This window comes from Trachemys scripta, chromosome 20, assembly GCF_013100865.1.
Source record: "Trachemys scripta elegans isolate TJP31775 chromosome 20, CAS_Tse_1.0, whole genome shotgun sequence".
Lineage (NCBI taxonomy): Eukaryota > Metazoa > Chordata > Testudines > Emydidae > Trachemys > Trachemys scripta.
This window is the reverse complement of record NC_048317.1, coordinates 13168316-13183645: the sequence shown is the minus strand read 5'-3', so window position 1 is coordinate 13183645 and position 15330 is coordinate 13168316. Positions and strand designations below refer to the sequence as shown.

The window sequence follows — 15330 nt, the reverse complement described above, 5'->3', positions numbered from 1 at the left end:
GCTGGGTGTCACGGTATTGGGGGGGGTTGCCACTTTTTGGGGGGGGGGTTGTTACAGCCTGAAATGTTTTCAAAGGGAGTTCCAGCAAAAAAAGTTCGAGAAGCCCTGCTCTAAACAATAAAAAAGCAAACCAAACGCCCACAACCGGACACGGAGAGAAGGAGAGCATGGAGCTTGTAGGGAAAGGAAATCATGTTGCAAATTCCCGCCTACTGTCCTCTGACCACAAGTCTCTAGCCTGATTACACCCATCACAAAAGCTGGGGGATCCCAGAAACCAGGAGCTGTGTGGGGCAGAAGTGAGGGTCTCTAGCACTGTTGCCTCTCCAGAGGTTTCAGCTAATGTCCGTGTCGTACATTTCCACAGTGCCCAAGGGTTGCATACCGTGTAAACAAGTCGGAGTCTATCACCGGCTGCTGGCATGGAGCCATTAAACTGGGCACAGAAACACTAAAAACGAGACTTTATGCTTCTAGGCCTTGTCTGTGCCTACCCAAGAGTGTGGGTAATTCCACTGAAGTCAACGGGATGACTGGTGCTTAAAGTTAAGCACATGCTTAAGCGCCTTGTTGGATCAGGGCTATCTAGCTCCATCCAGGGTACTGCTTAGCTTCCAGGATTATGCAATATGGAGCTTTTTCATTCTAGTTCACACCCGTCTAAGTCCAACCTCGGCTGGGAGCGGCTGAGAGCTGGGACCGTTTGAAGACTGCGTGGCTCAGCAGAGTGGAGGAAACAGTATCCAAATGAATAAAAACTCAGGAGTGCCTTGTGGTTAAGGCTGAATTTCGCCAGTAATGATGAGTGTAAATACAAGATTAGCTGTTACGGGGCTGAGACAGGATAAACCTCAGGACAGTAGTTACCAGGCGTCTGGTAGAGCTGCGTGGAGAAAGTCATCCTGTTTCGTGGAGGATCTGGATATTTCGAGAGCAGGTTACCATTGCGATACGGACAGAAAACCAAACATTTGTAAATTCTCCGTGAAGGGGACTGGAACCGTGGATCTTGGGAGCCCTGGGGTTCCTGCTGTCCCGCCTGACTGCCTGCCCCAGAGCTGCAAACCCTGGAAGCCTGGAGGTTTCTTGGCCTGGTTGCCATGGGAACTCAGTTGAAATTGAAATGTTTCAAGTTCAATTAATCATCACATTCGGATGAAAAATGTGTCCCGTTGGGATTTTTCTGGCCAACTCTAATATTTAGGGAATCTTGTTAAAGGCTAATATAGCCCCAGATCCTCAGCTGGGAGAAGAATCACCACAGCTCCATGGAAGACAATAGATTTGGAGGTCGCGGTGAACACTCAGCTGAACACGAGCTCCCTGGGTGACACTGTGGCCAAAAGAGCTAGGGCAATCCTGAGATGCATAAACAGGGAAATCTGGCATTAGAGCAGAGAGGGCTTGGCACTGGTGCGACCATTGCAAGAATCCCGCGGCGGGTTCTGCTGCCCGCAATCCAAGAAGGATGTTGGTAAATTGGAGAGGAGTCAGAGAAGAGCCACGAGAATGATTAGAAAAATCTGCCTTATGGTGATAGACTCAAGGAGCTCCATCTATTTAGCTTAACAAAGAGAAGGCTAAGGGATGACTTGATTATGGTCTGTAAGTACCTACGTGGAGAAGAAACATTTAATAATGGGCTCTTCAATCTAGCAAGAAAAGGTCTAACAGATCCAACAGCTGGAAGTTGAAGCTAGACACATTCAGCCTGGAAATAAGACATACATTTTTAACAGTGAGGGTAATTAACCATTGCAACAATTCACCAAGGGTTGTGATGGATTCTTGACCATTTTTAAATCAAGGTTGGATGTTTTTCTAAAACAGCGGCCCCCAAACTTTTTCTGTCTTGCCCCCCCACCAGTAATGGAATCTATTTGTGCCCCCCAGGAGCTAGGAGCCAAGCCATGCCCAGGGCCGCAGCTGGGGGCTGAGCCATGGCCGGGACCTGGGGCTGGGAGCAGAGCCAGGGACCCAGGATGGGGCCGGAGCGGAGCTGTGGGCAGAGCGGGACAGGGTGGCGCTCCCTCCTCACCCCCCATGGGGGCTGGCCCAATCCCCACCGCACCCCCCGAACGTTCCTCTGTGCCCCCCAGGGGAATGCGCCCCACAGTTTGAGGACCACTGTTCTAAAATCTCGGCTCTAGGGATTTGGGGGGGAAGCTCTTTGGCCTGTGTTGTGCAGCCGTTTGCCTGGATGATCACAACAGTCCCTTCTGGCTTTGGAATCCATGAATCTCTGCCTGAGGGTCAGAACAGGCGCCACCACGGCTCTCCTCTCCCACAACTGCCAACAGCTTTCTCATTGCTCACCGGCGTCGCGATCTAAATAACAGCAACATTCGCTCCCGCTGCTCCCAAGCAGCCGCTCGTGCACTGAACGCACACTCCCACGCCCCCGAAGGCGTCTCTCGCCTCGAAGGAACTCTTCACATGCCAAGTGACACGCCAGACGCGAAGTTATCCACTTCCATTATCCACTTCCCCACCTCATCACCGTCTCCCGGGGACGCTGCCGCGCGACCCTGGGGAAGGAACACCTCGGCAGCTTTCACTTTCAATATTGCCTGCTGAGCCTTCCTTCGGCTGCTCTTTTGTTAGACACATTTGCAACAACACCGTGTGTCACTTCAGCTTGTGCCGTGGCAAGTGACTTCTGTGCATAATGGGTTTCCTGCTCCCACCTGAGAAAAAGGGGGGAGGGGGGAAACCCTTCAAAGTTCCTTTTCTTGCACGTATGTCACCGACTTGTCGTGCGTGCTAACAGAGCGACGCTCTTCCGTGCGACGGGTGCAAACCAAAGTGGGCAGGGCTTGTTGCAAAGAATGTGTCAACTTTCCCCTTTTGTTCTAGCTGCTCAGGGAGCTGGATTGCGACTTGTATGTATTCGCAGACTAGTTTGGGCCACTTGTGAAATCCGTCGGCGAGAGGCAGCAGCCATTTCATCCCCACAGAATGAATGGGGCTCGTTAGACATTGGACTGGGGCTCAGAAAATCTGGCTTCAACTCCCAGTTCTGCCACAAACTCCATACACGACTCCAGGAAGTCACTGAATGTCTCAGTGCAGCAAAACTCATCTGTCACGTGGGGATAATGATACTTGCTTTCTCCCGTCCGTCTGTCTGTCTTGTCTGTTTAGCTTGTAACGCTCTTAGTAGGCCTCGTGTGTCTGTCCGGCACCTGCTGCAATGGGGCCTTGATCTAGTTTGGGGTCTTTTGGTGCTACTGAAATCCCACTAAATAAATAAAATAATCTATTAAACAGAATCTAAATTCCTAGTTCTCATCGAACGCACTTGGGCAGCTCAACCCTTCTCAGAAGTATAAATCAAACAGAAACCTCTTAAAAGAGAAAATGTTATTCCCCTGGATCCCAGCCCGCTGATTCTAGTGAGTCCTCTAGCAGTTGTATGATAATGCCTCCACTTAACAGATGCTCCCTTTTATCTAGTTGTCTCTCTCTTGCATAGTTCCTTGTGGTGCAGTACCAGGTTGTTCCTTTATCCCTGTGAAATGAATTGATCTTAGTCCACATCCCAATGTACAGGTGTCAGGCTTATAAAATCCAGCATCCCGTTCCACATGACCTGCCCCCCTCAGCAGCAAGACAGAGGAAGAAGGCTGGCTCAGAGGTTAGGGTACTAGCTGGAGACTCGGGGGCAAGTTCTTGCTCTGCCACTGACTTCCTGCATGACCTTGGGCAAATCACTCAAGAGCTCTGTGCCTCGGTTTCCCATCTGTCTCATGGGGATGATAGCACTGCCCTGCCTCCCAGGGGTTCAGATACTACAGCAAGGGAGGCCATAGAAGAACTAGAGACAGGGAGAGCAAATGCTGACTTGAGCCCTAAGTCTGCCAGACTCACTTCAGCACCGGAAATGCCACAGCGCTCAGCGCTTAAAGTGTCACGGGGATCAGTGTTACGTCCAAACTTACTAGGACAGACAGACTGAGCTGACCGACCTTCACCAGCCCTTAAAGAACATGAGATTTCTTTTTTAAAAAAAAATTGACGACGACAAGGGGTTTAATCCTTCAGCACGAATAAGAACTTAAGAACGGCCCTACTGGGTCAGACCAAAGGTCCATCTAGCCCAGTATCCTGTCTTCCCACAGTGGCCAATGCCAGGTGCCTCAGAGGGAATGAACAGAACAGGGAATCATCAAGTGATCCATCCCCTGTCGCCCATTCCCCACTTCTGGCAAACAGAGGCTAGGGACACCATCCCTGCTCATCCTGGCTAATAGCCATTGATGGACCTATCCTCCAAATCTGATCCGAAGAGCTTTGCACTCAGCAAAGTGTAAAGGGAATTCTGTTCTCTGACCCAGACTGTTCCTGACGCAGAGATCCAGTGAGAGAGGCCTGATGAGGCAAGAAAACCAAAACAACATAAACTAAAGCTCGCTGTGCGTGTTAGCCAAAGGTGCAAGCTTCCCCAGAACAGATGGCTGATGCTACAGAGCCATTCACAGCGACTGCCTCTGGTTTATGAAGTGATTCTGCCGTAAGTGAAAGCAGATAACAGGGAGACAAGATCTGTACGAAGACAGAACGTGATGAATTGCCCGCGGGATGAAAAACGCAGAGCTCAGCTGGAATGCGCCGGGGCCCCGATGTAATCAGGAGTGATACAGGAGTCCAGGGGCGGGGAGGTGGGATGCTGGTCTTAGGGAACGCACCACGCGATGGGAGTTGATTCATTGCTGCACGGATGTGAAAGTGCCCTGCTTGGTTTGAAGAAAGAAAAGCGGTTCCAGTGATAAACGACCCATCCCTTCATGCTACAGGCAGCGTGCTCAGAGCTTCCAGGCTTCCGCGTCCTTTCTGCTCCTTTTGCAATAGCGTTCCTCTCCACATCATCCTGCCCCAGCAGAGTGGGGGGACCCACGGAGCCACTGCAGCATCTGTAACCACTGGGAATTAAGTCTATACATGGGAGACAGCATGGCCCAGGGGGCAGGGTTCTAGCCAAGGAGTTGGGAGGACCTGGCTCTGACAACCACCCGCTGTGAGTCATGTCACGCCTATGTGCCTCGGTTTCCCCATCCATTAAATGATGGTAATGATAATGACCTTTCTTTGTAAAGAGCTTTCGAGAGCTATGGAGGACAAGTGCTATATCGGAGTTAGGTGCCATAACACAAAGAAACAACCCAGCCTGCCTGTCGTCTAGTCTTTCCTTCCTTCCCCAGCTCTTTCCCTGCTGTTTACAGGACACCCACCGCTGCAGAGCCTCAGCCCTGAGCTAGAAGGTCTCCTCCTTATAGCCAAATACACACATCCAACCCGCACCCACATCTCGAACTTTGGGGGGCTGTACGAAATGGGGCCGGGAGTTTAGCCAACCCCAGATTTTGTGTGGAAATTAAACACATGCACCTGGGTGAGATTTGACAACGCAAAGGCCGGCAGCCCTGACTGTGCCCGGCTCAGAGCAAAACTGACGAGCGAACCCAAGTCCCTTCTCCTAACGATGCACAGGCTCCCCATCGCCCCCAGAAGGCAGGCAGCAAACCAGGCTCTTAGTTCCACTCGATAATGGGATCACCGTACACAGGGGCTCAGTCTCCATGGACCTGTAGCCCAGGGAGCCATTGACCCTGCACAAAGGGAGCTTGGAATGTGACTATTCCGATCTGGTGATGCTACGGCCAGCTCCTCAACAGTGTGTAGGTGCCTATTTCAAAGGGAGTCTGGTACCTACATACCTTTGAGGATCTGGCCCGCCTGCCCACTTCGCACCACTGTCAGTGCGGACACCGGGTGCATGGCCGTGAGGAATCAAACCCCGAGAGTCCAGTAGCAGAGAAAGTGAGAACTAGAATCATAGACTCTCAGGGTTGGAAGGGACCTCAGGAGGTATCTAGTCCAACCCCCTGCTCAAAGCAGGACCAATCCCCAACTAAATCCCCAAATAGCCCCTTCAAGGATTGAACTCAGAACCCTGGGTTTAGCAGGCCAATGCTCAAACCACTGAGCTATCCCTTCCCCCAGCATCAGGATCAGGCTCTGGCTCTGGCCTTCCCGCCCCCCGTGATGAGAGGGCACCAGCTCCCCGGGGGCGCACTCACGTCGGTTAAGGCCGCGTTGATGTAGTTGTTACTGTCTCCGTCCATGGAGATGAGGAAGGGAAGGCATCGGTCCGGAGGCAGGACGTCCATGCTGCGGTTCTTCTCCCGGTTCCGCGGCAGGAGAGCGATGCTGCACTCCTCCACGTCCAGGTGGGGTGTGACTGAGTTCAGGGTCTGCAAGGCACACGGCGCCGGGGTTACTAAACCCATCCCTCCCCCGCAGGCGCCCCTTTCCCTGGACTAGACCTGGCCTGCGACTTGCACTAACAGGGCAGTTCTGCTCAGCAGCAGAGCTCCCGGGGGCCTGGGCCCTCCGCAGAGCTCCCTTCCCCATGCAAGGCCAGCGTTGACTGGAGCCTGGAGGGAGGAGAAATGGGGGAAGGCTGCTCTCTGGTTGCCTGGTGACACCCCACCTGGACGGGGGCTTCGGGCCTCCCACTGGCAGATGCTGTCGGTAGTAACAGGCTGAGAGTCTGAGATGGGGATCAGGATGGGGGCAGGGCACAGGGTAACAGGACTTTGAACTGTAGTTCCTAGGAACGTCTTGCCCCCAGGGAGGACTGGCAGCATCTCTGTAGCCTCCCAGGGGTGAATGGAGCCCCTGGCCCAGGCCAGCCACCCAGGGGCTCACCTGGAATTCCTCCCGCAGCTGTGAGGAGTTGCTCTGCGGTTCTATCCTGACCATCTCCTTGTACGTCGGCTTGAATTCGCTGACCGGGATGGCGGTCTCCCCACACAGGCAGGCTTCCAGAATGGCGTCGTGGATGAAGATGTATTGTTCCTTCGGGGGAAGGGATGACACCAGCATTAGCAATGGGCTCGGGGGGGAGCAGAGAAGGGGGCCCATCGAGGAGGCCCCGGACACACCAGGACTTGCTGCTCTGTCAGGGGCACGTGTACGGGACAAACGCTGACTTTGCTGCCCTGAGCTGTTGCTCTACCTGGGAGCCTTCTGGGAAGGATTAAGCCAAATGCCCCCGGCTCTCCGGACCACGTTTACTGAGGCCATTCCTGGCAGGACGCTGCCGGACATGGTGGCAGGAGAGGTGTTTTGCTTTCTATGGGAGCATCAGAGGATGTTATGGAGACAGAGCAGCGATACGTGATGCAGGAAGGGCTAATGAATTAAGGTTAATCATCACTAACTATTGTAATTGACTGCTCACTCAGGGCCAGGACTTAGGGGATCGCTGTGTGGGGACCACAGGCTGGTAGCCAGGGAGTCAGAGAGAACCATGGGGTCTGCCTGTGTCCAGCAGCCTCTGTCACAGGTCTCCTTTAGATGTACCCAGCCCAGTCCTGTCTCTCCTCCTGGCACCAGACCAGGATATGGAGAAGGGAGGGGAACAGACTCTGCACCTGATACCAGATCTGGGAAGCCGGTTGTTAAAAGGCAGACGTGGGGGGGAGGGGGCGTCTTCCCCCCTTTGTCCTCCCTACGCACCTCGGTCTGGATCATGTTGATTCTCCGCGAACAAAGCGTCTTCACGCAGTTGTAAATGTCCACAACGCCCTCGCACTCAGCCATGTCCAGCATCACGTCCAGGACGATGTAACAGCCTGTCCTCCCGGTGCCAGCGCTGGGGCAAATGGGGAGCGGGAGGGGAACAAACAAATACAGGATGCTTAAGCTGTGCCTACGCTGCAATCCCATGTGTCCGCCTGGACTAGCCGCCCGAGTAACCGCCCGGGGTCCGGGGTGGGTTTGTACAGCCTGCACTGAAGCCCGTGCTGCCGCAGCTTCACTACTAGGGTACCTGAGACTAGCTTAGGTATGGCCACCCAAGCTGTACCCCGGGTCTGCAGTGTAGACGTACCCTTAGAAACCTCCCATCACACTCACCCCATCAGACAATCCACTTGTCTGAGCCGTACCAACCCCCGCCACGCCAGGAACGGATTTACTTCCCCCGCCCTCTTTTCCCAGAGGCTTTTACAGTGAAATACTAATTTCTGGGGCTGATGAATCACTCCCCATGATTATCAGTGATTACAGACTGCAGGGACTAATCACACTCCTTGTCTCCAGTGAATGAATACTGATGAGGCAATTGACAAGGCGAAATCAAATAAAAAAATCCCTCTCGTTCATCAGCTCCTCCTCCTTTGCCCAGAAGAGGAAGAGCCGTGAACCCGTCGCAAAGGAAGTCTGGGAGGCTCTGATGGTTGTTAGGGAGGACAGGCACTTTCTGTTCTGTTCCAGGTTCAAACCAGAGGCCTGGGCCACTCGTTCCTGGCCCTGCAAGCTAGGACAGCTGGGGTGGTGATCTTCTCTGGTCTGCATTGCCTTGAGCCTGGCCAGTCCTTGCATGGGAGATCTCCAAGAAATGGTGTAACAGGGGTCAGGAGCGAACTCAAATCCCTACCAACATAGGTTAACTGGGACCTAGCGGGAAGGCCAATTCTCTGAGCAGAGCTACAGCTGAGGAGTTTATTACAGATGGGAGCATATAAATGGAGAGGAAGGAAGCACTGTGGGAGAGTTGAGAGCCTGAAGGAAGGCCAAGGTAGGCAGGACTAGCTGCTACTAGTTCACAGGGGACCAGCCAGTGACAGTCACTCAATATTCTCTTCCACATCCCGTCCTGAACTGCTGAGCTGTGTTGCCATGTGCTGCTCCATAGCTGCCCTGCTCCACCCTAGAAGTGACTGCATTTCTGTGAAAGGTGGCTGTGGGGGGAACTCCTAAAAGAGGAGTTTAAAAGAGGGTCTTAAAATGAGTATTTTTCAAGTGGTCAGCTGTCCACATTCCCATGAAAAACCCATCACAGCCGGGACTCACCGGCCTCCGTGACAAAGCTTGTGCTAGGAATGATTTGGTGGGAGTTCTACGACCTGTGCTCCAGAGGGGGTCACAATGGTCCCTTCTGGCTTTCGACTCCATGAATCTCAGTAGCGCGGCCTGAGTTTAACGGGCCAGGGGGACTGAACAACACACTCTCGCGTCAGGGGGGATGCTCCGAAGCAGGGTTAGGAGATGCTGCCTGGAGGGGCCAGAGTGGGAGACGTTTGTACTGAGACTGAACAGGTGCTTTCAGGCTCTGGGCCAACCTGGATTCATTTCACCGGCCAGTAAAATTCACGTCAGGAGAAGACTCAGGCCAAGCCGCGAGTGCTTGAAATACACACCCTCCCCTGGCTGCCTCCTATTTCAGAGGTGCCTGCTACCCATCAGCCTGGGTAAGAACATTTTACGGCTCAGTACGTTCATGCAGGGACATCCAACCCGAGCCATAAACCAGAGGCTCCTTACCTGCCGCAGCCGCCCTTCTTATGCAGCCAAGTCACACATTTCATAGCTCCCTCTTAAATATTTTACTATCAATCCAAGTGTCCTACACTCCAAGCCAAAGCGCCCTGGGACAAGCCCTCCCACTTCTCGGGAGCTTCATGCCCAGCCTCTCCAAACGCAGGGGTCGCATGCTGCCTATGAGCGCTGCGCCCCCTTCCAGTGCCCAGCAGTGAAATCTCTGGGGCTCTCCAAGCAGCCGCGGCTGCGGCTGGTTCTTACCTGCAGTGGATGACTATAGGCCCTGCGTCGGGGGGCGTGGAAACCTTCACTCTCCGGATGAAGGCCAAGAGCCCGGTGGCGTGGTAAGGCACCCCGTGTTCGGGCCACGACGTGAAGTGGAACTGCTTCACCTCGTGCCGCGCCGAGTAGCCCCTCTGCAAAGGAAGCACAAGGCAGAGTGAGGCTGGAGGAATCCCGGAGGCAGGAGCCAAGGACCTGGAGAAGGAAGGGGAATGGAGACCCAGACTCACTGCAGCGGTCTCTGGATTCCAGGCAGCAGCGGATGGAACCACCAGACCCAGATCGCTGGGGCTGGCTCACACGCTAGTGATCTGGAGCACTGGGCAGGTTGCCCCTCCGAGCAGGCTCCTCCCTGGCCTTGCACCTTGGTTCAGTGGGGGGGCAGGGATGCACCCAGGCATAGGTTCTTGTTGCCCTGGACGGGCTGGGAGGCAAGGTGCCCAGCCCCAGTTGCTGTCCCTGAGGCAGTGAGTCCGAGTGTGCATCCGTTCAGCACTGCCACCCTCTCCTCCACGCTGGGACCCGCTCCTTCCCCCCTGCAGGTCCCTGTGCCTGGAGCTGCACGAGGGCTTTGCTCTTCAAACTCCCTCCCCCTGCCCCATCTCTGACACGGCGCATCCCCAGCACTCCCCGGGCAGCCAGAGTCCTGGGGTCACTGTGTCACGGCCAGGACAGGCTTCCGGCTGCCCCCTCACTGCACCCCGGAGACGGCAGGATGGGTGTGTGCGAGCCACCGGCCGGGCATGCTGCACTCAGCGGGATCATGCCAGGAGGCCCTACCCTGACATTGCTCCCGTCACGTCACCAGCGAGGCTGGGAGGGAACAAGGGACAACAGCGTTTTAACAGCCAGTTAACTCCTGTGGTTGTGTACAAGAATACGCCTGTTCCCCGCCGGCCGTGTCATCGCATTCCCTGGGGTGAGCGTGCCCAGGCTCTGTCGAGTGTGCGGTCACTCAGGGACAGACAGGGGTGGGTGTGATTCTCCAGGCCCCTGCACCTTGGGCAGCCAGGGCTAGGGATGGGTTAGCGGGTTAGAGTTAGTTTAGCGGGTTAGGGTTGGCTTAGGGGTCTAGGGTGATAATTTAGACACACGGTGCCCTGGTGTAAACAGAGGGAAGAATCTTGCCCCATACCTCTAGCGCCCCCTAACAAGATACAGCACTCGCATTTCTGCGTGGATTCCGTGGATTAACCCCCTTAGCCATTGCTAAGCCTTGCGAGCTGGCAGTGCCATGGCCAGACGTTCCTGGTACCCCACAGCCACATGGTCTCGGCTCTTTTTCCGTCAGCGACGATGGCGTTAAAAACAGACAACCAGTGATAAGCAGCCCATCTGCACAGGACTCCGGGGCACCAAGGAATGGCCTGGTAATGAATGCACTCGTTTCCAGGAAGCTGCTTGGTCCCTAGCTCGTAACGAGACAGTAATTTCATGTTCCTGTAGATTAGGGGGTGCATTACACTTGTTATGTCCCAAGGTACCGTACAGTACAGTAATTGCCATGCAACCTGCACTCCACAGTAGAGGATGGAAACAATCGTTCATTCCCTCTGCAATTACATGGTGCTTACCCTGAAATTAGATCATCAACAGTGACCATGTAAATAAAGAACCTGGAGCCCACTTCCTACCAGCCTGACGGCCAGGAGCATAGGCCAGAGACGCAGCGCATGGCTTGGAGTTGGGCACAGAGAGTCTCACTAGGAGTCCTGGGGTGCAACCGAGCCCCCGGAAACTCACGCTGAACAGCAAGCAAATAGCAATCTTCCCAAGGTGAGACGGAGCGGACGGAGAAATAGGCTCCCCAGGAGAAGGGGGGGAAGCCCCACTCTTTGGGGCATTTAAATGGGCCAGGACACAGCCCAGGAGAATGTACTGTAAAGAGCGATGCTGCCCTGGCCAGAGAGGGAGTGCAGGACCTTAGGTCTTGTAGCGGGTACTCCAACCAGTTCATCCTTACAGAGCTGACCCCAAGCCCGTTGAAGTCAATGGGAATCTGTCCGTTGACTCACGTAGGCTTTGGTTCAGGCCCTTGGTGAACAACTAACCCGCTTCAGCATAACAAGACCAACCCCAGCATCCTGGGCCAAATTCTGCTCCCAGTGTAATCCAGAGTGACTCCCGTGAAGTCAGGGCAGTTACGCCAGGTTTACACTGCTTTATATGAGAGCACGGTTTGTTTGCTGGGCTCTAGATGCACATGCGTGGTGGTAGCTCTCTGTATGTCAGTCCCTGGATTAGCCTGGTCCCCAGCATCTGCAAAGAGCTTGCAGACTGTGCTTGCTGGCTGCATCCCCTTCCCTGGGAAGCACAGGGGATTGGCTGATACAAGCCAGGGTGCAACCTAACCTGGGATAGAACAGGCCTCCCGCATCCATGGGGCTGAGCCATCCCAGAGCAGGCGCTTACCCTCTCCAGGGCGAACGTCCGGACGGTGTATTCTGCCAGCAGCTCTGATTTGACCAGAGTGATTTTGATGTCTCCGTACATCTCGGAGTCGTCCGGCCAGTACTTGGAACACTTCACCTGCCACAAGCAAACAGACCAGGCTGTAGCACCACAGGAGGACGGGCCCTAGCAGAGCCAAAGCCATTGGGGAGAGGAAGGGGACCGGTCCCTTACCCTTCCCACCTCCACCAGCTTGGTGATCATCACGATGCTGGAACAGTGCTCCTGCCACACCATGCGCCAGAAATCGTACACCATTTCCTGCTTGGGGCCTGGAGGACAAAGAGGAAAAGAACTGAGACCCCGTAGAGGAAACCACTATGCCTCCCCGAGATCAGGGCCCCAGTGGGCTAGGATCTGTATAGACATATACCAACAGACAGGCCTGGCTCTGAAGAGCCTCCAGTCTCAATCTCATGCTATTTCCCTTTCCCCCGTTCACTATTTTTGGTAAATAAAACCCTTTGGGAGTCTGAAGCTAAAATGTGTCTCCTCACTGAAATGGTATCTTCCCCTGCTGACAGCACTCTCTCTTGTTATTGTAGGGTTGCTTACACTCAAAGGGGCTGCATGCAGCGACATTTTTTCTTGCAAGGCTGCATGCGGGTGTTGGAATTGCGTGCACTGCCTTGCTATTGTAGATCTGCAGGTGAGAGGCGGGCTGTGCACGCCGGTTTGTTATGGTAGGGTTGCTTGCCTGCAGTGGGGTTGCAGGCAGGGGTGGGCTCTGACAAGGCTGCCCACGGGTGCTAGCTTTGCGTCTCATGTTATGGTAGGGTTGCCCCTGAGCACTGAGCTGTGTGAACTCGTTTATAATTGCAGGGCTGGTTTTGACAGCTGGAATCTTTTGATCTGAGCGCAGTCCTGGTGAGCCACTGATGTGGTGTGGTCCCCTGACGTAGCCCAGAGCCAATGAGAATGGAACCTCCCTTCACAGAGAAGCAAGTTCATTGGTCTCCATTTCAATCAGACCCGGTAGTCGTCTCCACTTTGGGACTGAGCCAAAGGCCACTGAAGTCAACCGGAGTCTTTCCATTAACTTCAACGTGCTTCGGCTCAGGCCTCAATAATTCTGTCGTGTTGCTGTGACCCATTTGGCCTGCAAAGGCCCCGGGCGTCCTGCAGGGAGAACGGGGCTGGACGCGAGGATCGCAAGTGATTATTATTCACTAGGGAATTTCCAGCCGGCGTTTGGTTTGGTGCTATTGCGCTGGGATCAGAAAGTCCAGCGTCCAGCCCACCCTGCACCGAACCACGGATTGAATCTCCTGTCTAACACATTCAAAACCACATCCCCTGGGGGTAAAGCTGTGGGTCACCGTCTGCCCAATGGCTCTGGGAGAGGCAGAGGATGGAAGACAAAGCCCGGCGGTGGAAGGCACTTTACCTTGAGTGGCTATGAAGTGGTTGGATCTGTGGTAACCCTGTAATGGAACAAGATTCTGTTAAACCTCTAGGGAAGGAGACCTGGTCGAGACACAGCTGACGAGCCACCCTCAGTGGGGGTTGCCATGGAGACCCTGTTCCTATTGACCGGGCTGATGGCCAGCTCGCCAGAGGACTGGACCATGGTGAGTGGGTAAAGCCCGTGGCACAGGGTGACTACTTGGCAGCACTGTGCATTTCCCCGGGCAAGGGGAAGGCTCAGGCTGGTGAGATTTTCCCTGCAGTGATCTCCGCACAAACACCATCCTCTGAACACGGGTATCTGAACTGGGCATAAAGGAAGCCAAAGCCTCTTGCTCCGAACTCTCCTGGGTCCTGGACAATGCCAGGCTGAGAGAGACTGACTGCCCTCAGAGGCTAGTCAGTAGGATGCCTAGCTTCGAGCCGAGACTCCCCGATGCTCCATGCATAAGCTAAGAGTTTCCAGCAGGCCGGACCTGGGGGCTTGTTGCGTTCTCTAAAGGACGCGATCAGCTGAAAGCCCCCAGACACAACCTTCCTTAAACACAGGTTCCCAGCCAGGATCAACAGGCGCACCCCCAGTCCATGCCAATAAGGACGCTAGGCAAACTCCAGAGACCCACCTGAGGGAGGCGGGGGCTTTCTGACATCATCCCCTAGGTTCGGTCCGCACCAGGAGCTGACAGCGTGATACCCAGCTTGCAGAGACAGACTCGCGGAGCTGTGGTAGCGCAGGCCATGACAGCAGAGGATAGCCAGGACCCCACGGATAACTACTCGGGGCGGCTAGCCCGTGTCACCGCTGCCTGTGCGACCGCGGCGCCACTACTATTTCTAGCACACTAGCTGGGTGAGAGTTCGCACAAGTACGTGTGAGCTGGGGATCACACCCGGAGCACCAAGTGGGGACGTAGCCGGGCTGGATGGGACCTCAAGAGACCATCTAGACCATCCCCTTACGCTGAAGCAGGATTACGTCTACCTACACCACCCCTGAGAGGTGTTTGGCACACGGGCATGACCCTGGGGAATTCCTCTCTCAGTAGCTAGGGGTAGGCAGCAGCGCGAGAGCAGCCCCCCTTTTGCAGGGCGGGGGAGAGAAGGGAGAGGGCTGGGAAGTGCAAAGAATGAAGAGGGATGGACGGGGGTGAACGGGGGAGGGAGCGAAGAGGCCTTGGAAAAGGAGAGACGGGCAATCAGAGAGGGGGGGCAGGAATTTGACAAAGGGTCAGGTGAGGAAGAGGAGTCGAAGGGGGGAAAAGACCTCAAAGGAGGGGAGAGGGGTGGAGAGAGAGATTTCACTGTAGAATCACCCAGGGTCACCCCACCGACATGTTGGAGCAGACTCTGCGACCCCCTCCGCCCCACTCTCTACTCCAATTTGCTGTCGGAAGCCGCTCACCTGGCCCCTTCTCCCGTCTCCCACAGCAATCAAAGCCCTGGCCTGGGCGTTCGGGGGCCAGGCGTCTCGGTCAGAGGCTTCCCGCTTACACAAGCAGCGCTGACAAACATTTGAAGGCTGCGGGTAATGTCACCGTGAGAGCCCTATTCGTAATATCCCAGTCCGAAGCAGCCACGTGGGCCTGTGTCATGGCCCCACTCTCCTCGGTCCTCTGAGCCAGTTACTGCAAACATCACTAACTCTGAGCAGGGAAGAGCAAATCTTAACAAGGCCAATAACAGAACCAGGAGGGCTCCAGAGGCAGACCCATCACGTGCAATTTCAGCAGGGTTGGCTTCCAAGGCTGGGTTTGCTGGTATGGGAGAAGCTGACTTGACTGTAATGATCCATTTGCTGGAGATCAATAAGGAAATAAAACCTCCGATGGCAGCCTGACTGATGGGCAGACATACAAACAG

The 15330-nt window shown here is 54.7% G+C and overlaps 1 protein-coding gene across 4 annotated transcripts in view; it reads right to left on the bottom strand.

Annotated features, from left to right (window-relative positions):
* PTPRU (protein tyrosine phosphatase receptor type U) overlaps positions 1-15330 on the bottom strand; it is a 275704-nt gene that overhangs the window by 23603 nt on the left and 236771 nt on the right. For all 4 annotated transcript variants that reach the window (XM_034753847.1, XM_034753848.1, XM_034753849.1 and 1 more), the window contains 7 exons: positions 13451-13487; positions 12238-12335; positions 12025-12141; positions 9592-9746; positions 7525-7660; positions 6712-6861; positions 6081-6254 (listed from right to left, as the gene is read on the bottom strand). In XM_034753847.1, the coding sequence (XP_034609738.1) occupies positions 6081-6254; positions 6712-6861; positions 7525-7660; positions 9592-9746; positions 12025-12141; positions 12238-12335; positions 13451-13487 (867 nt within the window). The remainder of the gene's footprint in view (positions 1-6080; positions 6255-6711; positions 6862-7524; positions 7661-9591; positions 9747-12024; positions 12142-12237; positions 12336-13450; positions 13488-15330) is intronic.